The 23,907-nt window shown below is 38.4% G+C and overlaps 1 protein-coding gene across 1 annotated transcript in view; it reads right to left on the bottom strand.

Annotated features, from left to right (window-relative positions):
- Positions 1-23,907, bottom strand: part of LOC126176505 (26S proteasome non-ATPase regulatory subunit 2-like) — a 213,722-nt gene that overhangs the window by 127,608 nt on the left and 62,207 nt on the right. The window contains exon 8 of the mRNA XM_049923661.1: positions 6,697-6,901. Coding sequence (XP_049779618.1) covers positions 6,697-6,901 — 205 coding nt within the window. The remainder of the gene's footprint in view (positions 1-6,696; positions 6,902-23,907) is intronic.

The following is a 23,907-nucleotide window of genomic DNA, read 5'->3' as shown; positions in this document are numbered from 1 at the left end:
GCATGTTCAGTCTTCTGATTTGTTACCCACAGAGCTTGTCTGAGATGCCAGCCTACAGTCAGCAATCTTTTTGAACTGACACAACATGTGGTACAGACATGGCACAAAAATCCTCAACATGACATTCAGTAGCTCTTTGCTTCCATGCCACAATGATACAAGAGTCAATTATAAAATCTGGTACAGTTGTAAAAATTATTTATTTCTAAAAAGGAAAGCACTGTCCAGTTTCGGGACATGTGCCCCATCTTCATGTGCATATTAAAATGCAAGTCCATAAATGATGCATAACTAAGGTTAAAATAGATTAAAGTATGTTGAAATAGTGCATCCCTGTGTTCGAAAGACCATTCATCCTGTCTTCATTTGGATCAGACCATTGTCCTCCTCTGCTAAAGGCTTTCTCGCTGACCTAGGACTGAAGAGGATGTTTTCTTGCATTTCATGTACCAGGTATGCTCTATTTTAACATATTTTAACCTTAGTTATGCATCCTTTGTGGACTTGCACTTTAATAAGAACCTGAAGATGGAACATGTATACTGAAACTGGGTGGTGCTTTCCTTTTTAGAAATAAATAATTTTTATAACTGTAGCAAATTTTATCATTGACAATGAATAATGGTTTTGGATGTGAGAAAAGTGTGAATACAAGAGTGTATTAGTGCACATACTGACATTGAAAATGGCCATCCGTTCTGGATGCAATGAAATTTTAATCATTTAATATCCTTTACGTAACTGAATAAATTGCAAAAAGGTAGAAATTTAAGGAGATGGAAGCTGGGTAAATTAAGCAGGGGTTGCAGAGAATTTCACAGGGAGAATCAGGCAACACTGGACTGAAATAGCGGAAAGGAATAAGATAGATGATGAATTCACAGCTTTGAGAGAGAAAATGGGGAAGGCAGCAGAGGATCCTTTCGTTTAGTCAAGTTGTGGCACATATTTCTTTTTTCCTCAGTGTGATTCAGTATTACCTCGTTTGTTAATTTATCCCTCCAAATAATCTTCAGCATTTTTCTATAGCAGCAAATTTCAGAAGCTTCTAGTCTCTTCTTGTATGAACTGTTTTTCACCGGTGTTTCACTTCCATATAAGGTTACAGTCTAGGCAAATACAATCAGAATAGACTTTCTATCATTTAAATTTATATTAAATGTTAATAAATTCCTTGCTTTAAGAAATGATTTTCTTGCTATTGCCAGTCTGTATTTTGTACTGTCTCTACTTCTATTATGGTACTTGCAGTGTTTGATTTAATAATCTAATTTCTTCAGCATCATGTAATTTATTTTCACTACATTACACTGGTCTTGTTTTACTTTTATTGATGTTCTATAAGTTCCCTTCAACTTTTCCTCAAAGTCCTTTGCCATTTTTGACAGACTTACAATGTCATTGGTGCACTGCAATTTTTTTTCTTCTCCCTAAAGTTTAATTCATTTTTCAAATTTGTCCTTTGACTTCTTCACAAGTTACTCAGATAGGCCACAACACTGTCTCATCCCTTCTAAACTACTAAACTACATTCTACAAGTATTTTGCCCCTCTCTCATATTTTGTACACACACACACACACACACACACACACACACACACACACACACACACACACACACGAAAAAGGTAGGTTAGTTGTTTAACGTCCCATTGACAATGAGGTCATTAGATATGATTTGCACACCAGGTGGCATAGTTTTGCCATGGCTTGATTCTTCAAGGACCTCTACAATTCTCAGGGCATTTTTTCTACTTTAGGAGCCTTGTTTCCACTTAGGTCATTCTGTGCTCTGTCGAATTCTACTCATAATATCATGTCTCCCACTTCATCTTCACCCACTTCCTCCTCTCCTTCTATAATATTGTCCTCAATTTTATTTCCACCTATGTAATCTGTCTATATATTCCTTTCAGCTTTCCCTTCTTTGCCTAGTATTGCCTTGTCAGCTGAGCTCTTAATTCTCATACAGCCACTTCTTTTTTCTAATAACAAACTTTCCTATAGGTGGCATCTATCTTTCCCCTTATAATGCATATTTCTACAGCCTTGCATTTGTCTTCTAGGCATTCCTGTTTATCCTTTTGCATTTTGTTTCAGTCTCATTTTTTCTGAATTCACTGTTCTCTGGCACCAACTACGTTTGCTCCATTTTTATATTTTCTCCTTTAATTAATTAAATACAATATCTCCTGTGTTATCCAAAGATTTCTACTAGGTCCTGTCTTTTTATCTATAAGAATTACAACCAATGCTTATAGATCACTAATAACAGCCACATGACCTTAAAATTTAAAATGTGGTTTCAAAATATCTGTCTTACCATTATCTAATCAATATGAAACCATCCAGTATCTTCAGGACTTTTCTGTATACAGGGCATTCATTTTAATGTATAAAAAAAGAAAGTTATAATTCCAATTTGTTTGTCTCAGAGGGGGGCATCAAAATACCACAATCAACACTCCATCTCATGCCATGTGTGGGTGATGGTGGCAGGGGGGGGGGGGAGATGGGTGGGGGGGGGGGGGGCACTTTGAAATCTTCAAAGGGAATCCCCATTTTCTAATTGCAGATATCAATTCTACGGCAAAGTCTACATACGTTTTGACTTAAACATTTTCTTCACTGTAATTGCAGGAACACAAATGGGCATACAATTGTAATATATGATATACTACTCAAAGGCCCTTGAAAATCCAATGGCATGTGGGACCCCACCTCTATGCTGCAAGGGTAGGACTTGCCAGTAGTTCATAGCTTCTAATTGGAAACCCAATTTGCAATGTTGTATTCCTCTGACATATTGAACAGGGGACTACTTGATGCAACACTGTGGCCATGTAGCAAGCTACAACGTATCATAACAGGCAGTAAAAGTGACTGGAGCTCACTTATCAAGCAGACATGGAACAGATAGCATCTCTAAACATTACAGTACTTGGGCACTGTCTATTGCCTGCACACCTATCTATCATTTGGAGAACAGATATGCAACTGGACAATAAATGTTGCAACCATAGAAAAAAAATTGAAATTATCCTGATTTACAGAGAATGTAGGTGGAATGCTGAGGCTGCTGTTTCCTTGTATGCTGAATGTTTTCCAGAGAAAGCTTGCCCTTGTTCATTCTTTACAAGGTTGTGGACACCTTTATGTCTAATGGCAGCATACAGACAGGCAAAAGGAAATCAAGAAAATATGTTACAGAAGAAGTTAATGAAATGGTTGTACAAGTGACAGTGCACCACAGCCCACAGATAAGCATCTAGCACTTACACTGCAATTCTGGTATGTCCATAGGTAGTATTGTTACGATATTGCATTGCCATAAGTATCATCCATACTACATGTCACTGCATCAAGACCTTCATGGCACCAATTTCCATAATTGGTAGTGTTTTATTAATGGGCATGTCAACAAAGGCAAATGACCCACATGTTCTTCCCAAGGTATTATTTTCCAATGAGTCTATATGTACAAACCATGGTAACATTAACCAGCGTAACAAGCATTACTGGAGTGTACAAAATCCCCACTGGTTACGGCAAGTTGACCATCAATGTCCTTGGTTGGTCACCATATGTTATGGCATCATGGGGAACACTCTCATTGGTCTGTATGTTATTGACAAGACCTGAAAGGGTGCAAATATCTAACGTTTGTGGAACAGGAACTACTGTTACTACTGCAAGATGTTGCTCTGGACGTTTGACAACACATGTGGTTTCAGCATGACGGTTGCCCAGCACATTGTGCAATTGAAGCACAGGAGGTATTCAACTGTGTTTACTGGTCAGTGGATTGGCAGAGTTGGCCCTATTAATTGGCCTACTAGGTCACCAGATTCGACGTTGCCAGATTTATTTCTGTGGGGATATTTAAAAGATAAGGTGTACCATCAAGTGCCAATGGGCCATGAAGACATGGTCAACTGCATCAGAAATGCCTGTGCTGATATTCCCACAGATATGCTTCTGTCCTGTGTACAATCATTTAAAAAGGAGATCACTAAGGAAGTTGAAGTCGGCAGTACTATGTCTGAACATTTACTGTAATCGGAAAAGTAGAGTAGTGTTTGCTCAAGCCAAGGCTACAGTGGCACATCGAGTAGTCCCCTGTTCAGTATGCGAATTGAGTTTCCAATTAGAAGTTATGAAATACTGGCCTGTCCTACCCTTGTAGCGTGGAGGTGGAGTACCATGTGCCACTGGATATTCGTGGGCCACTGAGTAGCAAGTCGTAAATTTTGATTATGTACCCATTTCTATTCCTCTGATTACAGTGTCATCTGTGGCAAAACATAGAAAATGCATCAGACAAAATGTCTATAGATTTTGTCATTGAGTTGTAATCTGCAATAAAAAATTGGAGTTCCCATTGAAGATTTCCAAGTTGCTCATGTGTGAGGTGGCTTGGAATCAAGTGTGGTATCATTGGATGGCCCCTCTGAAACAAAAAAATTGGAATTATAACTTTTCTTGATCTCATGTGTAGTTTTCAAAATATTCCAATGTCTTTATTTAAAATTAACACCTTGTATACAACCCTTTTCCATGGTACTTGAAACAAGTGTTAGCAAAGATTAAATTATGCTCTGCGCAAAACACTAAACAGGTGGCTTCCTCTTTCATTCCTTTCCCTCTGACAATTTTCTCCTACAATTTTCCATCTGTTTCTTTTCCTACTAGCAAATTCCAGTCAACCATCACAATTAACTTTACATCTCCCTCAACTACTTAAATAATTTCCTTTATTCCATCACACATTCTTTCAATCTATTCATCTTCTGCAAAGCTAGGCTGATTATAAATTTGTACTACTGTGTTGGACTCTGACTTTGTATCTATCTTGGCTACAATGATCCATTTACTATCCTGTTCATTCCAATTTGCTGCATCACCTCTATTTGACTTTGTTTTGATAATACTGTGCTGTCCTGACAACAAATCCTGTCCTTCCTGCCATGCTACTTTCTGCTGTATCTAACCTCAACCTATCCATTTCCATTCTTAAATTCTCTGATGTATCTACCGAATTAAGGGATTTAAAATTTCATGCTCCAACCTGAACAATGCTAATTTCATTTTGTCGAATAATGACATCTTCCTGAGTAGTCCCCACTCTGAGATCTTGAATATTTTACTCAGGGGGTCAAGTGGTGCCACTACCATTAAGCTGCACAGTAGAGCTGCAAGCCCTCAGGAAAAAATAACAGCTGCAGTTTCCCACTGCTTTCAGCCATTTGTAGTACCAATGTAAGAAATGCCATATTGGTTAATGTCACAGGGCCAAATCAGTAAATCATCTACACTGACATCCCTACAACTAATGAAACAGCATCCCCCTGCCCTGTTTTCAGGAACCATAGGTTAATCTCGGCTCTCCATATGTCCTGTATCACAATATTGCAATTCCTGCTTATTTTTATTTCTGCAAGTGAGATGTATTTTCACTAAGTGGCTTCCTTTTTCAGATGACTCGGCCTTTTTGAGATGACTCAACAATGCTTGGGAAGTGCCTTCCTCACAGTCACAAGAGATTTTTCTATTCTAGTCGGTGATCTTTTGATTTTGTTTTTTTCCTTATAATGTTTGTCGAGAATCCCACAAATGATGGTCAGTGAATGTATGACACTGATAAATGTTTTCTCCATATGGATTTACTAAATAATGTGAGAATTTATTGCATGTATGTCTAGTCTGTGAAAAAAGAATTCTTATACCATTTCATGTTTGTTTCAAAACAGTCTTTTGCAATTAATACTTTGATGCAATTTCAGTTACATGACACATGGATAACATCCATACATCTCTTCTATTATGGGCATCTGCAAGTAGGGACATGGGGGTGGGACGTACTAGCCTTCTCCCCCCCCCCCCCCCCCCTCTCCCCCCACTGCTCTGAATATGGAGTACAGAGTTTGTATTGATATTTGATATACTAGATTAATAATCCTCAGTCTTCAGGCATATAATAAGATTTTGTGCCATCTATAAAATTTAGTCCTTGTTGTATGACACATTTCAAAACTGACCAATGCAATTACATCAAAACTGACAATTTTAGAGTCTCTCTCCCCCTCCTCTCCCTGCATAAATTTCTGTGGATGCCCATGCTTCTGTGGTGCCAATTCAGTGGCACTAGTGAGCTTGTTGAGCTTCTTCTGCCACCTATGAGTGACTTTAATAAACTTATTAATATCACTAAAAACTGAATGAAGCACAGGTCACATTGTGTTTTCATGTCATGATAAAACATTGAAACATATACAATTGACATTAGTACCACTGACACTATTGACTCCAGCTCTATATATATGTTGTTAGCACAGAGCAAGCACAAATTTGCAATAGATATGTGAAATGCAAGCAATTAAAATGTTAAAAGTCAATTCAGATAGTTCAGATACATTCGTATTTCCTGTTTTACACAGTTCCTGTACAGTTCAGTATTATTAACATGCGTTTTCAAATGGGTAACAATATTACTATTTATAAATTGTGTGTTTAAATCTAAAATATTATGGTGGATACTGTTATAAACTATAATTGTGAATATAAACAGTATTTCGGGATAGGTTCATGATACCCAACATACTTAATGAAACTTGTATCTCAGCTAGCAGTTTCATTTAGAAGATAGCATCATTTCTTGAACATTCGGACTGATAGAAAAAATGACAGAAACTCACCACGGTCTTTGTTTCTGTATATCCAGTGTTTCCCATTATCAGCTGTCATGAGCTTGTCAGAACAAAATCCAGCATTGACAAAAGCATTTACTATGCTTGAAGCAAGGTTATTTCGTGCTGAGTCAAGAGTAGGAAAGGTCAATGAAGTATTTTCCAGCCAGGTTTTGTATACATCTTCTGGTGTCTTAGGTTCTAAAATATCCAACTGTAACACAGTTTTTTTCTGTTGAACATGCTACAGAAAAGAGCTTATAATATTACAAAATTACACTTAAGTGTGGCTTACATGGCACATAATCTGTTACAGTTATCAGACAATAGGTTTAGAGTCATGTGGCTTTGGACTACTGCAGCTATATAATCAAATATATAGTACAAACTGCTGATATTTCCAACACAGATTGGAAATGCCATCGTTATACATTATAGCTGTATTTACCAAAAAAATGCATTAATAGCAAAAATAACAAAAAAAAGAGGAATCAACAGATGTGACATGGGATAGTGAAGTGAATGGCAAGGAAACTATTCATCCTCATCATCCAAATGGCTTTTTAGTCACATGTAATAAAAATGAGAAGAGAAATATCCAAGTAAAACATTACTACCACATACAGCAGACGCAATATCACCACTAACAGAGGCACTTCCATCAACACCCGATGTTCAGCAGTCAGCAGGAACAGCAATACAAGTTAACAGAAGAACATTAGAAGCCAAAAGTCATAAGCCTTAATGATTTTTGGTATTCTGCCTCAACAAGAATCCAAATTTTAAAAATGATTGCAAGCAGCAGAAATAATAACTAAAAGCAGTGCACCCATACAAAATAATCAGAATTTTGTGTTTTTTTTCCAAAATTTTTAAAAATGTAAAAAACAAAAGTGCAGAACTACATAATATACTCACCAGGAAGCACACAGCTGTAAAAGAAATACAAATTTACTGGATCATGTAGTGATATCAACAAGAACACAATGCAGGTAATGAGGGTCGTGGAGTGACTTCAATGAGACCATAATGCGAGCAGCGTACATGTATCAAATATAGTAACAACTGAGGGACCAGAGGCCCCTCCATGTCCTTATAAAGACACTATCAAAAAAAAAAGTGTCATTTTAGTAGTGCTGTGAATCCACGGCAGGCCAGGTGACTGTTGTCGGTGACCAGGCTAACCTGATGGCTGCCTTGGGAATTTGTGGGCATGTTGATTGAATGTCGGTGCCCACTACACTTGCCACACTGGACCAGCTCATGTTCGTTTGGTGGTATGTGTAGTAACCAGCGGATTACTACACTGATTTTCTTAAATAACCACCCAGAAATTGTAGCTTTGCTCTGTGTAGCTGATCACTGGTTCAAAGATGGTGAAGTTGCCTATTTTTATCTTCCAGATCACCACTGTGTTAATAATTTCAGTGGAACTGACAAAAAGGAAAGAAGCTGTCCAGTTCTTATGAGAGACGATGTAGAGTGCAATTCCACACTTAAAACCAAATGGCTGAACCATGAAAAACATTTTGAACATGTATCAGTAAATATGAAGTTTATGAAGGTTTTAGTTACATGTTAATACTGATCATCTGTTGATCATGTACTAATATTTGTTTCAAAAATAGACATAGGGCTACAACTTTTCAGGCAAAAGTGCCCAAATATTTTGATTTATGGTGACCTTAAAACAAATATTTTAAAAGAGTCCTCAGCTTGGCAAAAACTAGTGAGTGTGTTAAAATGCTATAACATGGAAAACATGAACTACAAATTTACAAGAATAGAAGCTACTAGTTTTTCTGCTCTTAACAGATTTTCACAATTAATACCAAATTACAATTAACATGGAAATTAAACAACATTTTCAATGGTATATCCAGCCACAACTGTTTCACAATGGATATAGCTATTTTGAACACAGACAGAAACATACCAACATGTAGGCAAATGAACAGCAGTGTGCAGCAAGAAAGAAATAGCACCTTTCCAAACACAGACAAGAACATAACAACACACATGCAAATGAGCATAGTGTACAACATGAAAAAAATAGCAACTTTCACACATTTTCTCCACGAAGCTCACAAGACAAGTATTTGTAGTGCTTGTAATGTTGACAATAGGGCAGGTAGGGCAGGTGAATTGATGAATACTCTCCAATACTCTGATGATGTAGCACTTCCAATCTTGTTTACATCTGCAATGTACCAATGCAAAAAAAAAATTGCTTTTGTATAGCAGAAATACAGACAATACATTATTTGATGACTGGCAGCTTACAGTCAACTCTAGGAACGAATCTAAGACCATGTGAGAAGTTATTAATGTAACAGTTGGGAAGAAAAGCAAGGAGTCACTCAATAACATACATTAAGAATGAGTAAGTATGTGAAGTACTCCCTTTGTCAGAAAAGTTGCAGAATAGGTTCTTTTAAAAATATAAAATTGCACTTACCAAGTAAAGATCCCAGCTCCTATTGAAGTAGTCCCCTTGGCTACATATACACAATTTTCAACTTTTCTGGAGGCCTTGGAAGCAAGCAGAGAAATTTTCGACTGTGAGGCTTGTAAGCTCATTTGTCGCAGTCTGTTGGATGTCTGCTACATCTTCATGAAGCTTTCCTTTCAGTCACTTTTTCACTTGCAGAAACAAGCAAAAGTCACAAGGCAAGACGTCTGGCCGGACGTCTGGCCAGATACTCAGTAACAGATAATGAAGTATGGAGTCTTGCACTGTTGTGCAGTAAGAACCAGTCCTGTGAATGTCACAAATCAGGGCATCAACATTGAACTGCTTGTCACAAATGTTTCAAGACTTCGGTTCGTTGTTTGACTTGAAGGGACATATTCATGGTGAAGTAATCTTTCACTATCAAAGAATGCTATCAACATTGTCTTTGTTCTTGAAGGTTGTCATTTGACTTTTTTTTTAGGCTGGTGATCCAGGACTCCACCATTCAGCACTCTGCTGCTTAGTGTGAGGTTTATACTGGTAGTACTAACTTTCATCTCCAGTAATAATTTTTAACAGAAATGTAGTATCACACCTAGCTCTATCCAGTAGTTCATCTGAAATTCTTTAACTACCCTCTCTCTGTTCTTCTGTTAGTGTGTGAGGGATGAGTTTTGCATTGAGTTTCCATTTGACTAAAGCTTCACACAAAATCTTATGACACACATCATGATTCAAATTAAGTTCCTCTGGTATCACTAAGCACAGTTACATGATTGTATCCTTGCAATAACTGTGGTACATACTCTGCATTTGCATCAGTATATGCTGTAGATAGCCACTCTGCTCTGGTATCATCTTGCAATGAATCTCTACCTTCACAAAACCTTTTGTGCCACTTGAAAACATGACTTCATGAAAGTGCCTTGCCTCCATATGATTGCTAAATCATGCCCAAATTTCATTAGGGGTTTTCCTGAACTTAACACAGCACTTAATGTTCACTCTTTGCTGACAATCTAAAGTGACTGCATCACCATAACTAATGCATCAAGAACCCAAACAGTGTGTTGCTGAACACAGCCCTGCCACCTAGTGAGTTTGCATGGAAACATGGCCAAGGGTATTTCAAGGATCCACACATACCAGGTAACATAAAAACAACATTTGTTCCCATTTAGTACTGCAAACTCAGAAATAAAAACCCTCTCCTGTAATTTCTCTGACAAAGGGGGTATTTAATATTCACATCTTAAACATTGGCAACAAACTTTCTTCTCAGATCAGTAACCAAGTGCCCTCTCTGTATTCTGACCTAGAGTTATTCCCCAAAACACTGCTTCTTAGTCTATTCAAAATACGTGAAATCTGCAGTGTTATAAAACAGAAACGAAACTCTTGCACAAGTGGTTTTGATGGCATATCCAGTTACCTTCCCAAATAAATCTGCCATTATGTGTCTTATCTCCTGTCAGATATAATAAACTTCTCCTTCCTGAATGAGCCAAGCCAATTTTTCAAAATTTTCAAGGCAACAAAAATGATTCCTCTCTTTAAGAAATGGGAAAGGAGTGATGACAATAACTGCAGATCTATCTTGATTTTATCAAGCACATCCAAGGTTCTAGGGGAAGCAGTATATACTCATGTTATTAAGTTACTGGAAAGAACTACTTACTGAGCCCTTATCAGTTTGACTTTCAAAAAGAATGATCAACAAATGGGGCTCTATATTCATTTCTAAATGAAGTTTGTAGTGCTCTCAATGACAGAAAGCATACAACAGGAGTATTAAAAAACTTCACAAAGACCTTTGATCTCATCAACCATTTATTATTTATGGATAAACAGGTAGAGTATAAAATTAGAAGAAAATGCAATGATTGGTTTAGATAATTTCTCTCAGACAGTATAAAAAGATGTAATCACCTCAAAAAATGTTGGAAGCATACAGTTAATGGAGCATATAATAAGACACGGCATTCGTCAAGGTACCAGCTTGGTCCACTTCTGTTTATTATGTTAATCAATCATTTGCCCCAAAGCATTTGAGATCTTCCAGTAATGATGCCACTGGTATATTGTATTTGAATCACATTCTAATGAAACGCGTAAAATTATTTCTGATATAAACTTCAACCTGGTAAATTGGTAAAGCACAAACAAACTATCACTGAATAAGGACAAAACTGTGTATATAAATTTTCAACTATCACATGTTATTTCAACAAGGACAGAAGGTGCTAGATTTGAAAATGTACCTGTACACCAACAGGTAACCACTAAATTCCTAAGAATGTGGATAGATGACACACAAATGAGCAATTTATGCCATGCATTTAATGCCCTGAGTAAAGTCCATGACACCAAAACAATAAAATGTGCATACTTTGCACTTGTACACACTGCTTTCCATTTTGGGACATCTCATATACAGAGATATTTACTATGCACGAGAATAACTAAGATAATGAGACTAGTGCCCATCTCCTCCACCACTAAACATATATTTCTGGACCTCAGTATCCTGTCAGTGCCTTGTAGTTATATTCATGAAACAATGTGGTTTATGCATGAAAATTTACCTTTTTTACAAAAAAAAAAAAAAAAAAAGAAAAAAAAAAAAAAACATCCACCATCAATAGAATTGTCCTGTGATTTCACTGATGCAGCTATAATTAGTAAAAGGCTATATAAAGGACACAGCAGTGTAAGGCACACATGTGAATTCTTCTATAATAAAAAATAAATAAATAAAAATAAAAATAAAAATAAAAACCTACTCAAAAGCTTAAAGCTGAATAGAGATGGATACTCTTATTTTCCTTATTACAATTTTGAAATGACCGAGTTTAATGGTTTTTCTAAAATTAGTTTTTAACTGGTTTATTTCATTCTACATGTAACTATTGTTTTTTATCATAATGAGTTTATTACAATGTAATTGTACTGAGTCTTGTTCAACATCCATGTGTAACAGCATTCAACAAGATTTCTGGGATTAATAAAATTCAGTTCAAATCAAATTAAATCAAAACATATAAGAATGACGATTCCACAGATCTATATGGTTCCCAGTCAATATGTCTATGTCCTGTAAGTTCTATGAAAAGGCAATGTGCTCATGGGATATTACCCAACTGAGCAATTATGGGATACTTAGTCCATCACAGTTTGAATTCTTCAACGACTTTTTCATTTAGATAATGGTTCATATACATTCACAGATCACATAAAAGATAATTCATTTATGTGTGTATTACAATGAGATGTGACTGTGAATAACTACCTCAGCAACTGGTCATAGTAACAGCCCCACAATATATTTATTTCTGTTTCAGGCTTCAAACAACAGCTTATCCTGTGAAGCAGTAGATGGAATGGGTGAGACTTGCGAAAATTCAGTGTAGTACCACTTTTCATTTTCAGGTGACACTGACTGAAGATGATGAGCTAATGGTTCACTGAAACATTCCAATCCACTGACAACACTCTGAGAGCTTCACCACAGATGGAATTTATTGTCAAGATCAGTTCCAACTTGAGAATAACAATTATATTCATAAATACGTATATAGAGTTATAATGACTTGCACTACCCTCTAGCAACTATAGCTTTGCCTGAAGGAAGAGTTAAGTATACTGTTACACAGATCTTTTATATTCTAGCCCTGAAGTCAAATGTTTGACAGAGAAAAGAGATAATTTTGAATCCAAATTGCAATAATTCCTCTGTAGGAACTACTTCTGTATCATAGAAAACTTTTCAACAAAAATAAATTGTAATTTACATATCAATAGGTCCTCCATAATTAGTTGTATACCCATCATTTTCAAAAATAATTAAGCTGTTGTTCAAAAGGATGTTCCACATAAAAATTTTTTGACCATAATTAAAGAAAAAAATAGCAAGCAAATAACTAATCCATTCTGGATTAATGCTCCCTGAGGAGATATTCTAGAGGTTAGAGAAGCATTTTCTCTTTCCCACAATTCTCATGGTTATTCTCAACAGCATAATATCAAATATTGCTTTTTGCACATAAATTTAAAGTACATAAAGTTGAACTCCAGCATGTGTGTGTGTGTGTGTGTGTGTGTGTGTGTGTGTGTGTGTGTGTGTGTGTGCGTGCGCATGAGCATACATGCATACGTGTGTGCAAGCACCTACAAAGACCTGCAAGCCTGCATGTTACAGTGTCGCAAGTGCAAACAATCATGGGTGCTCAACTACTGTATTTTTTACTCCTAGAGAATGGATGGATGGATTAACAAATCACACTTACATGTAAGATACTAGCACTGTCTTACTGTTATCACATTATAATACAAAACTGAATGGCAAGAGTCATTTTATCACCAAATAACATTTCAGAGTGGCTTTGGAAAACTGAGAATGTTGTCAAAGGCCAGTGACAGGAGAAACATGAGAACGTCTTAGAAAAACCAAATCAAGTAACAGTTTCATGCATTCATAATAGTTTGGAATCTCAATTCAAGTTTGTGATGGGCACCAGGAGAGATACAGAACACATTACACAGCAACAAACCATGTAAGAAACATTTGGACATTGTCCAGAGACATCTACCAATCAATACATAAATGAGACTATAATTACACAGCGACTGATGACCTCAGCAGTTAAGTCGCATAGTGCTCGAGCCAAATTTATAATTACACAGATTCTCTTACATTTTGTACTGGCGCCATATAGCAAAGAACTGTATCAACAAACACACAAAATTATTAGATAAACTGCAGATCCATATCAGCCAAAATGGTCATTCAAAAAGAGAAACATCAGGAAATCAACATTGAAGAGGACAGGAAATGTAATAAACCTGTCAGAAGATGGCAGGAAAAACCAGGTAATTTTGTTGGGTGACAAGTATCTTTGAAGCATACCTCAAGAAATTAGAAACACATCAGAAGTGCATTAAGTTGCATGACCTGGTGCTAACTGCGATTTGCAGTAGCTCAAATGCCTTCGAACACAATACTTGTTGTTAATACCTTAAGAACAGCTCTGCACGTACCACATAATTGTTCTTGATATTTCCCATAGACATGATTCAGTTCAATCTTCTTGTGTAAATAAAGTAGCGAGAAATATAAATAAGCACTAAGCAGCGATCTGTGTACTTGCTTATTAAGGTATACAAATTTAATAGAGAACTTCACACCAATCATGGACTTAATCAAAAGTGGCACTGAAAGACTATTTAGTGACCTTACTTTGCAAAATTATAGAAAAAATGTGGGTAACTACATGTGGCAAAAACATCAACAGTTTTGGAAAAATTGCTCATTAGAACTTGAGAATATACACTGCCTAACAGAAAAATGAAGCTACTAGAAAATATGGTCAAATAGCAGTATAAATTGATATACTTACACACTATTGGTGGGTATGTAAATGATTAGGGCTGCAATGGTCTATGGTAGGTAGAACGGCCACATGAGAACATTAGTGTTGTTCATGTTTAGGTATATCAGGGGCATGAACGGCATGTTGACACATACTCATGGGATAGCATTGCCTGCACTTGACAGAGTTTGGACAGGTCCTCACTGTGACCCTCCATTTGGGCAAATGGTTGAACTGTGGAATGCCCAGATTTGTGAAGCATTTGGATGTACCAATGAAGTGAAACAAGCGCTGTATCGTTGGTGAGATACAAAGGCAACGAGTGTGCCAGGATTTACCCCAGTTCACTGCTAGTAGCACCATGTCACCGTAATGCATCTGCACATAGCACACAAGTATTGTGCCATAATTACGTATAAAATTAAAAGTCAAAATTTTATATTCAAGCTTTGTCAACATATACTTTAATGTAATAAAGTTTTAAATGTCAAGTTTTAAAGTAGTTAAATCAATAGTTTTCAATAAAATTCAGTTCTAAGAAAAAAAAGTGGTGCTAAATAAGCTAGAAAGCCAGAATTTGGTCAGAATGTGCCTATGTAAGTCATTAATAAATGGTACAAGTTTCAAAATAATAGAATAAAAATTATAGTCAGAATCCACATTTTTAAGAAAAATTGAAGGTGCTAAATATTAGACTTAGAAATATAAAAATTTATACCATGCGTCAGGTCAACCTAAAAACAATAACTAAGAGACCACGTTAAGCTACCTCTTGTAGTTTTTGAGTAATTTAATGAAAACCAAATTTGTAACTAAAATATACCCATTTGTAGTAGATTAAGTACCTATAATTTTCATGATAGAACATTTTGGTTACCACGCATGATAAAACCTACTAAATAATAGAGCTGTAACAAATTTTTGAATAGTAGTATTAATAACAGCCAAGATCCACGTCTGTTAAATGGTGGATTGTGTTCTGCCTCAGCTGACGTCAGAGACGGGCTGTGACAAATGCGTATTTTGTGTAATAACTGATAGTGAACTCGTGAGGACTGTACACCATCACCTAGATTTTGCTAAAGTAACTGTTAGTGTGCCATCCATGACAATTATAAATCTGAGTGGCAAGTGGTGACTATTATTTGCACTTTTGTGGCGAGCATTTATTTTGAACATGTGTTTCAGTATTAGTAGTCAGAGCGAAAGCAATTTGGTAGGAATGTACTACAGAGGTCACCTCTGAACTGATAAAAGTGCTGTTTAGGATAGAAATATTTACTGTCAATTGAACATAGTGATTTTCAAAGTGTTGTGCGAGAGATACTTTACTAAATATATGTATGAACGAGAACTTTATACCTTCATTTATAATAATAGTCCTGATCCCACTAAGTAGTAATTTCTTTCAGTGGGCTGGACCAGAATGTGGCCATGCAGACTGGAAACTATTGTCAGTATGTTCTCCATTGCTTTCTGGCTGACCACAAAAATAGTTGCCAGGTTTACATGAGAAAGGCAGCAAACTAAAATCATTAATTAACTACATAAACAACAACTAAAATGTTCTAAATAATTTAACCTACCACCCCACACAGTGTTAGGCAATATATGAACATGACGGCAGGCATAATCATCATTGAGGTTCTGGCCAACTGTGCCTGACTACCAGATGGCCGGATTGTAGTATAGGCTATTTTGCTATGTTAAAAATATAGTTCAGATTGTTGTTATTCTGATTGATTAGAACATTTAAATAGCATTTACAGCCAATATTCTCAAAAAATATCTGTTATTTTTATGTAATTAAAGTTTAAAAATCATAAAATATCAAGGTCTGTTCACATGATCGAAAATTCTCTGTTATTGGCTGATGCTCTGATGACACCACAGGCTAGGAGTAAGACAAAGCTATACTTGTGTTATAGGAGTGTTAGCCAAAGTTACTAGGTTTTTATGTACTTTTACTGCAAACAGTTTAGCTATTTAGTAATCGAAAATGCAATTACAACTTTAAAATAACAATAGAAAGGAATTTTGTGAATACTGATAGTGGAAGCCTTGAGAAAGTTGATCGTTTGTGCTCCACCCATTTAGAGCGGCTATGTGCTCAACAACAGACATTCCTTTCCCTGCTTCCTGCAAATCATTAAACTCACTCAAAACTAAGGAATTGTAACTTTTGCAAATGGGTCATATATTATACCTAGATTGCCAACCATTAGTCATGAGCTACAACCCTCAGCAGAAAGAATGCATCTGTCAGCCATTCTGTGGTGCAGTGAATAGCACATATGACTGAAGTTCAGCAGGTAACATGTTCAAATCCTCAAAGAGTCACCTATGTTTTAAATGTTTTACACAAAATATGAAAATAGTGTTAGCAAGACCTGATTGCCAGTCCATCAATTCCCTATCGTTTATCTCCACCTAAAATGAGGGAATTGAGGAAGCTTATGGATAAGTTGCTCATGAAAGGAGTAACTACATGTTACAAATCTCCCTATGGCTCGTCAATGTTTTTGATGATGAAACTCCAAGGATAGCAGACTACAGGGCCCGCAACCAAAGGGTCGTTCTTGAATTTGTTCCTCTTCCTGGTCTACACAATACTTCTGCTTGGTTTTCTATGGAAAAGTATTTTTCCATCCTTGAGCTAAATCAAGTGTTTCATCAAATACCTTTGGCAAAAGACTCTAAACCTATAATTGTATTTACCACAGACTGGAATTTGTTCGAATACAACTGGGTCCCATTTGGTCTTGCCACAAGAACAGCTGTATTGTCCTGTTGGTTGGGTTGGTATTAGGAGACCTCAAATAGAAGTGTGTGTACAACTCTCTCAATGATGATGTTCTTTATAGCAATAACTCTGAAGATCATTTATTGTCTGTTTCCCAGGAGCTTGAGCAGCTATGTGAGGCTGGTCTTACTGTTAAGCCTTCCAAAGTTAACTTAACGTGCACAGAAATTTCATTTCTGGGTCATAAAGTTTCTGCTGAGGGAGTGGTTATTGATCAGCAACAAAGCATACGTTCCCTATTTCCACAAGCAAAGAAAGATATTGTAAGATTCATAGACATGGTGAATTTATTTTGGAATTTTGTTCCAAAGTTTGCTCAGTTAGCCGTGCCACTTAAACAGTCATGATGGAATGGGAAACCTTCTAGTTGAAGAGTGTTACAATGAGCTTCATTTGACACACTGAAGATTGCCCTAGCCAGTGCACCTGGTTTAGGGATTCTGTATTTTAATAACTAATTCATATTTCAGACTGTTGCATAGCTTACACTTCCCAGGGTTTACCAGAGGCAGAAAAAAATTAAAATATTTAGTCTATGAATTGGTGGCTTTGGTGGTGTTGTTTGGTGTTGAAAGGTTCAAGTTTTATTTGGAAAACAGGCAGTTTTTGTTGGAAACTAACAACCAAGCATTATCCTGGATGTTGGTGCATCCTTGCAAGACAGGGAGACTAGCAAGGGAGTGGTTTGTGTATCTGCTTTCTATTTCAAGGTTCATCACATTAGAGAAACTGGTAACCAAGTCGCCAATGACATAAGAGCCACATGTTTCAGCATGAGGAGGAACCTGAGGAATTGTCATCTGATGTATTCAATGAATTTTGTGTTGGGGCTGTCCTTAGTGAAGTGCCATAGCTGTTTGATAATCTAAGTGCCAAGCAAGACAATGACCCTCATTTAGGTGTTCTTAAGAGTACACTGGATGCAGGAAAGGTGATTCTAGAGTATATATTGAGCAAGGGAATTTTTAATTACAAAATTAGGTGTGACAGAAAAGTTAAGATCTGTTTACCATGTGATTTAGTTCCAGCTATATTTAAGTATTTTCCTCTTTGTATAGGGCACCTGGGTACTTAGTACAAAACTATTATGAAAATTAAAGAGAGTTTAATGTGGTCAGCCTTAATTAAGAATGTCCTAATCCTAATTCCAAGAGAGGAGAATTAAGTTCACAGAGAGGAAAACTAAGTTCGCACAGAGCAGAACACCCAATGGAAAAATTTTTTGTTAGTTACATGGGAACCCTTCAGTGCACTAAACAGAGAAATACACTCCTGGAAATGGAAAAAAGAACACATTGACACCGGTGTGTCAGACCCACCATACTTGCTCCGGACACTGCGAGAGGGCTGTACAAGCAATGATCACACGCGCGGCACAGCGGACACACCAGGAACCGCGGTGTTGGCCGTCGAATGGCGCTAGCTGCGCAGCATTTGTGCACCGCCGCCGTCAGTGTCAGCCAGTTTGCCGTGGCATACGGAGCTCCATCGCAGTCTTTAACACTGGTAGCATGCCGTGACAGCGTGGACGTGAACCGTATGTGCAGTTGACGGACTTTGAGCGAGGGCGTATAGTGGGCATGCGGGAGGCCGGGTGGACGTACCGCCGAATTGCTCAACATGTGGGGCGTGAGGTCTCCACAGTACATCGATGTTGTCGCCAGTGGTCGGCGGAAGGTGCACGTGCCCGTCGACCTGGGACCGGACCGCAGCGACGCACGGATGCACGCCAAGACCGTAGGATCCTACGCAGTGCCGTAGGGGACCGCACCGCCACTTCCCAGCAAATTAGGGACACTGCTGCTCCTGGGGTATCGGCGAGGACCATTCGCAACCGTCTCCATGAAGCTGGGCTACGGTCCCGCACACCGTTAGGCCGTCTTCCGCTCACGCCCCAACATCGTGCAGCCCGCCTCCAGTGGTGTCGCGACAGGCGTGAATGGAGGGACGAATGGAGACGTGTCGTCTTCAGCGATGAGAGTCGCTTCTGCCTTGGTGCCAATGATGGTCGTATGCGTGTTTGGCACCATGCAGGTGAGCGCCACAATCAGGACTGCATACGACCGAGGCACACAGGGCCAACACCCGGCATCATGGTGTGGGGAGCGATCTCCTACACTGGCCGTACACCACTGGTGATCGTCGAGGGGACACTGAATAGTGCACGGTACATCCAAACCGTCATCGAACCCATCGTTCTACCATTCCTAGACCGGCAAGGGAACTTGCTGTTCCAACAGGACAATGCACGTCCGCATGTATTCCGTGCCACCCAACGTGCTCTAGAAGGTGTAAGTCAACTACCCTGGCCAGCAAGATCTCCGGATCTGTCCCCCATTGAGCATGTTTGGGACTGGATGAAGCGTCGTCTCACGCGGTCTGCACGTCCAGCACGAACGCTGGTCCAACTGAGGCGCCAGGTGGAAATGGCATGGCAAGCCGTTCCACAGGACTACATCCAGCATCTCTACGATCGTCTCCATGGGAGAATAGCAGCCTGCATTGCTGCGAAAGGTGGATATACACTGTACTAGTGCCGACATTGTGCATGCTCTGTTGCCTGTGTCTATGTGCCTGTGGTTCTGTCAGTGTGATCATGTGATGTATCTGACCACAGGAATGTGTCAATAAAGTTTCCCCTTCCTGGGACAATGAATTCACGGTGTTCTCATTTCAATTTCCAGGAGTGTAGGTACTTACTGGTAGCAGTAGATGCCATTTTCCACTTTGTGTGGTTGCTTGTAGTGCCAAACCAATGTTTCAAGTACTTCTTCGTTGATGAGTTGTAAATGCCATCTTGATGACTGATGTTTTGTCAAAAACCCAGGAATCAGCCATTTGACAGTGGGGCTTGTACCGGTGTTAGTATTTGGAGCCAGGATCGTAAGTTAGTATAATCAGGGTTTTAATATGTCATGTTGTAAGCTATTTGTTCCACATCCCTCCTGATTGATGCTGAAGCAGATACTCACTGATGTCATCATTCTGACTGCCATGGGATCTCAGATTTCACAACTACTCCATCACAGACACTGAGAAATGTCAATGGTGAAATCCCTAGTGTGGCAACATACTTATTGGCCAGAGTTAAACAAGGATGTAGGAGCGATGGTGCACGACATTCCACTTGCGCTAGGATCAGGTCACTCCACCCCATTCTTTCACCCCCTGGCCACACCCACCATCACCCCTGGGACCACATTCATTTAAACTTTGCAGGCTCCTTTCTGGGCTCTATGCGGCTCATAGTCATGGATGCTTACTTTAATTACTCATTTGTGGTCAGCACGATGTCCACCACAACAGATGCCACAATTAACACACTCCTACAGATTGTCACCACTGAAAAGCTACCCTGAATCATGATGTCGAAGACTGAGCCCTTCAATGACATTAAACACTCTTTTAATCTTCCTTTTTCAACCGTCCTCCAATGGCAATGTGGAGCATATTGTTCAGCAAACATTGAAAGCAGTGGGAACCACCACCACCACCACATCATTCAGTGCAAAAAACACATGGACACCAGCTACTGGACAGCACCTTGTGCCGGTTAACACTCTGAAATTTTTGGGGAGCCATCGTACCAATCAACCCTATCCGCACATACTGACTGCACTGCCACCTGTGGGCCACCCTTTTCTAGACAATCTGTGCCAATTCCACAACTGCACAATAGCTTGTGTACCAGAATATCAGCGGCAGTTATTGTGGACATGGGCAGGGGGGTGGAGGTCTCCACCTGGCCTTCGCAAATATGGCCAACAATGCTCATGTTACCACATCCCAGTTCGATGCTGGCTACTCCCGGGTCCTCGCACCAGGGCACCAACCACACCACCACTTCAACTCCTGAAATATCAGCCTGATTGTTTTAGCCGTAAGTGCTCATTTCAAGGGTTATGGATCAGGTATCCTGGTCTGATGACTTTGTAAGCCAACTAGAAAGGATGGAAGGAAGTTGACCACAGTCTGCAGGCAAAGATGCTATGTCCATGAGCATGCACAATGATGTTCTTCAGTGCTTGCCTTGCCCTGCCGTGGTACCACACCTCTCTTGCAGCAGGACTATAAGTTCTGCTGCACTCTGGCCCTGCTTTTGGAGCTGTATCCATCTTGTAATCATATCACTAGCCATGACACACCATTTTTCTTGGTTTCTGTTTTGTTACATTCAGTTTCTCTCTTGGGATATGTGCTGAACTTGTTTGTATGTAGTGCCATCTCCACTGCTCATTTTCCTCACTGTTGTCTCCTGTCTGTACTCAGTGATCTGCCACTGCAAGCTTCAGGCTGGTCAACCAGCTCCAGCTGATTTCTTGAGTTGTCCCTGATCGTTTTTTAAATCCCGGTCACAATACAGACAGCAGGCTTGGCTGGGAACCATCACATTCTCCAAATCTTAAAAAAGGTTGTCATCAAGATAATTTCAAGTATTTGAGATATGAGTATACCAAAGTATGCTATTTTGTTTATTTTCATTAACTTATGCATTTTGGAATCACGGTACAGGGCAATACACCATTATCAAACAAAGTAGTTACCACACAGAAAAAAGCATCAGAATTGTGTATGGAATGCCTCCAAGAATATTCAGCTACAGTCTTTTCAAACAACTGGGAAAGTGGCCACCACCACCACATACTACATCTGTTCAATTATGACCTTCATAACTGATAATCCATCTCACTGTGAAATGAGCTGTTCACATCACAGTTGCAACTCAATGGGAAAACATGACCTACACTGTCATGAAGAATTTCTCAAGGCTTGAAAAACGGTAGTATCAAAAATTTAACTTGCTTCCAAGTGATGTTACATGCCTATGAGGTAATAAGTTAATTAAAAGCAAGCTGAAAGGCTTTTTGCTTGAATGATCTTTTTAATCTCTATATGAATTTTGCATCAAATATGCAGAGACTATTTTCCACATAAGTCAGTTTGCTGTTTCTGTGCTATATTAAACATTTTTTTTAATGTTCTACAACAAATAATACTATTCTTTGTTGCTAGATGAATCTCTATGTGATATCTTAATTACATTCTGTAACTCATAATTAGATGACTGTTTTTATCTGTGTGTGTAATGTTAAATATTTGGTATGTAGAAGGTCTTAGGTTCAAGTCCCAAACTGGTGCACAGTTTTAATCTACCCAGAAGTTTCATATCAGCACACACTCTGCTGCAGAGTGAAAATTCATTCTGTAAACAATCCTCCAGGCTGTGGCTAAGCTATGTCTCCACAATATCCTTTCTTCCAGGAGTGCTAGTCCCACAAGTTTCACAGGAGTACTTCTGTGAAGTTTGGAAGGTAGGAGATGAGGTACTGATGAAAGTAAAGCTTTGGGGAGGCATTGCGAGTCATGCTCTGGTAGCGCAGTTGGTGGAGCACTTTCCCACAAAAGGCAAAGGTCCCATGTTTGAATCCCAAACCAGCACATAGTTTTCAATCTTTCAGGAAGTTTCATATCAGTACACAATCCAATTCATTTGGGAATCATTACGTAAAGAATCATAATAGAAATGACATGTATGTAATAAAGTAAATGTCTACACACACCAATGTATCTATGGAAAATGCATCTAAAATAAAATTTTCCTTATCATTATTAGCAATTTTGGTAAAACATGTTTTTGATTTTAGATACCCATTAATTGAATGTAAATGAAGATATTTCAACAATTAAGTAGGTACATGCAAGTTGTAAGGAATGCAGCTAGCAATTTAGGGGTATACAGTTAGAAATATTATATAAGTTGTATACTGATATACAGCCGTGTACTGATGTAGTACGAGTGAGTAACCTCCTTTGGTGATAAATTTGGATATGGAAATAAGAGTAGGGAACTTACAAAATGTATAGTAAGTTAGCAAGTTTCTTCATAAGTCCGTGCATGTTCCTTTTTATCTACCATACTTACACACTGCAGGAGTAGAGAATTTATTTACAACAGAATGACACACTATCACATTACAGTTACTACTGAAATATATGCACTTATTTTGATGAAGGTCTTCTGGGACAACAGATATGGCTGTTCTTCTCTTTTAAGAACACTGAATTACTAGTTACAGTAAATCCTGAAAAATGTTGTGTACTGTAAGATCAGATAATTTTACTTAATGAAAAAATTGCTATATATTAAGAAAATTCTAACTAACTGGAATGATGATGACTGGTCATCATAATGAGTAAATGTGAATGGGCACCGACAGACCTCACAGCCACAAGCACAGAAGTTAGGTAACCTGTCGTGTGGTTGTGGTGGTGATGGTGTGTGTGTGTGTGTGTGTGTGTGTGTGTGTGTGTGTGTGTGTGTGTTTGAGAGAGAGAGAGAGAGAGAGAGGAAGGGAGAGAGAGAGAGAGAGAGAGAGAGAGATGTGCTATCACATATTAAAGTCAAGCTCTCAATTGAGACAACCTCTGTCGATATCCTTGCCTTACTAATCACTTTCACTTTCAGCTGAACTCCAAATTTACACATCATCCACACCAACATTTCTACCCCTGCAGTTGTTACCACTGCAAAACCTACTCACTGATTACCTTACTCAATCTACAAAACTGGTGTTACAACGTTGAAGGCAGAG

Source organism: Schistocerca cancellata, chromosome 3 (assembly GCF_023864275.1).
Source record: "Schistocerca cancellata isolate TAMUIC-IGC-003103 chromosome 3, iqSchCanc2.1, whole genome shotgun sequence".
Classification (NCBI taxonomy): Eukaryota; Metazoa; Arthropoda; class Insecta; order Orthoptera; family Acrididae; genus Schistocerca; species Schistocerca cancellata.
This window is presented reverse-complemented; position numbering and strand designations above follow the sequence as displayed.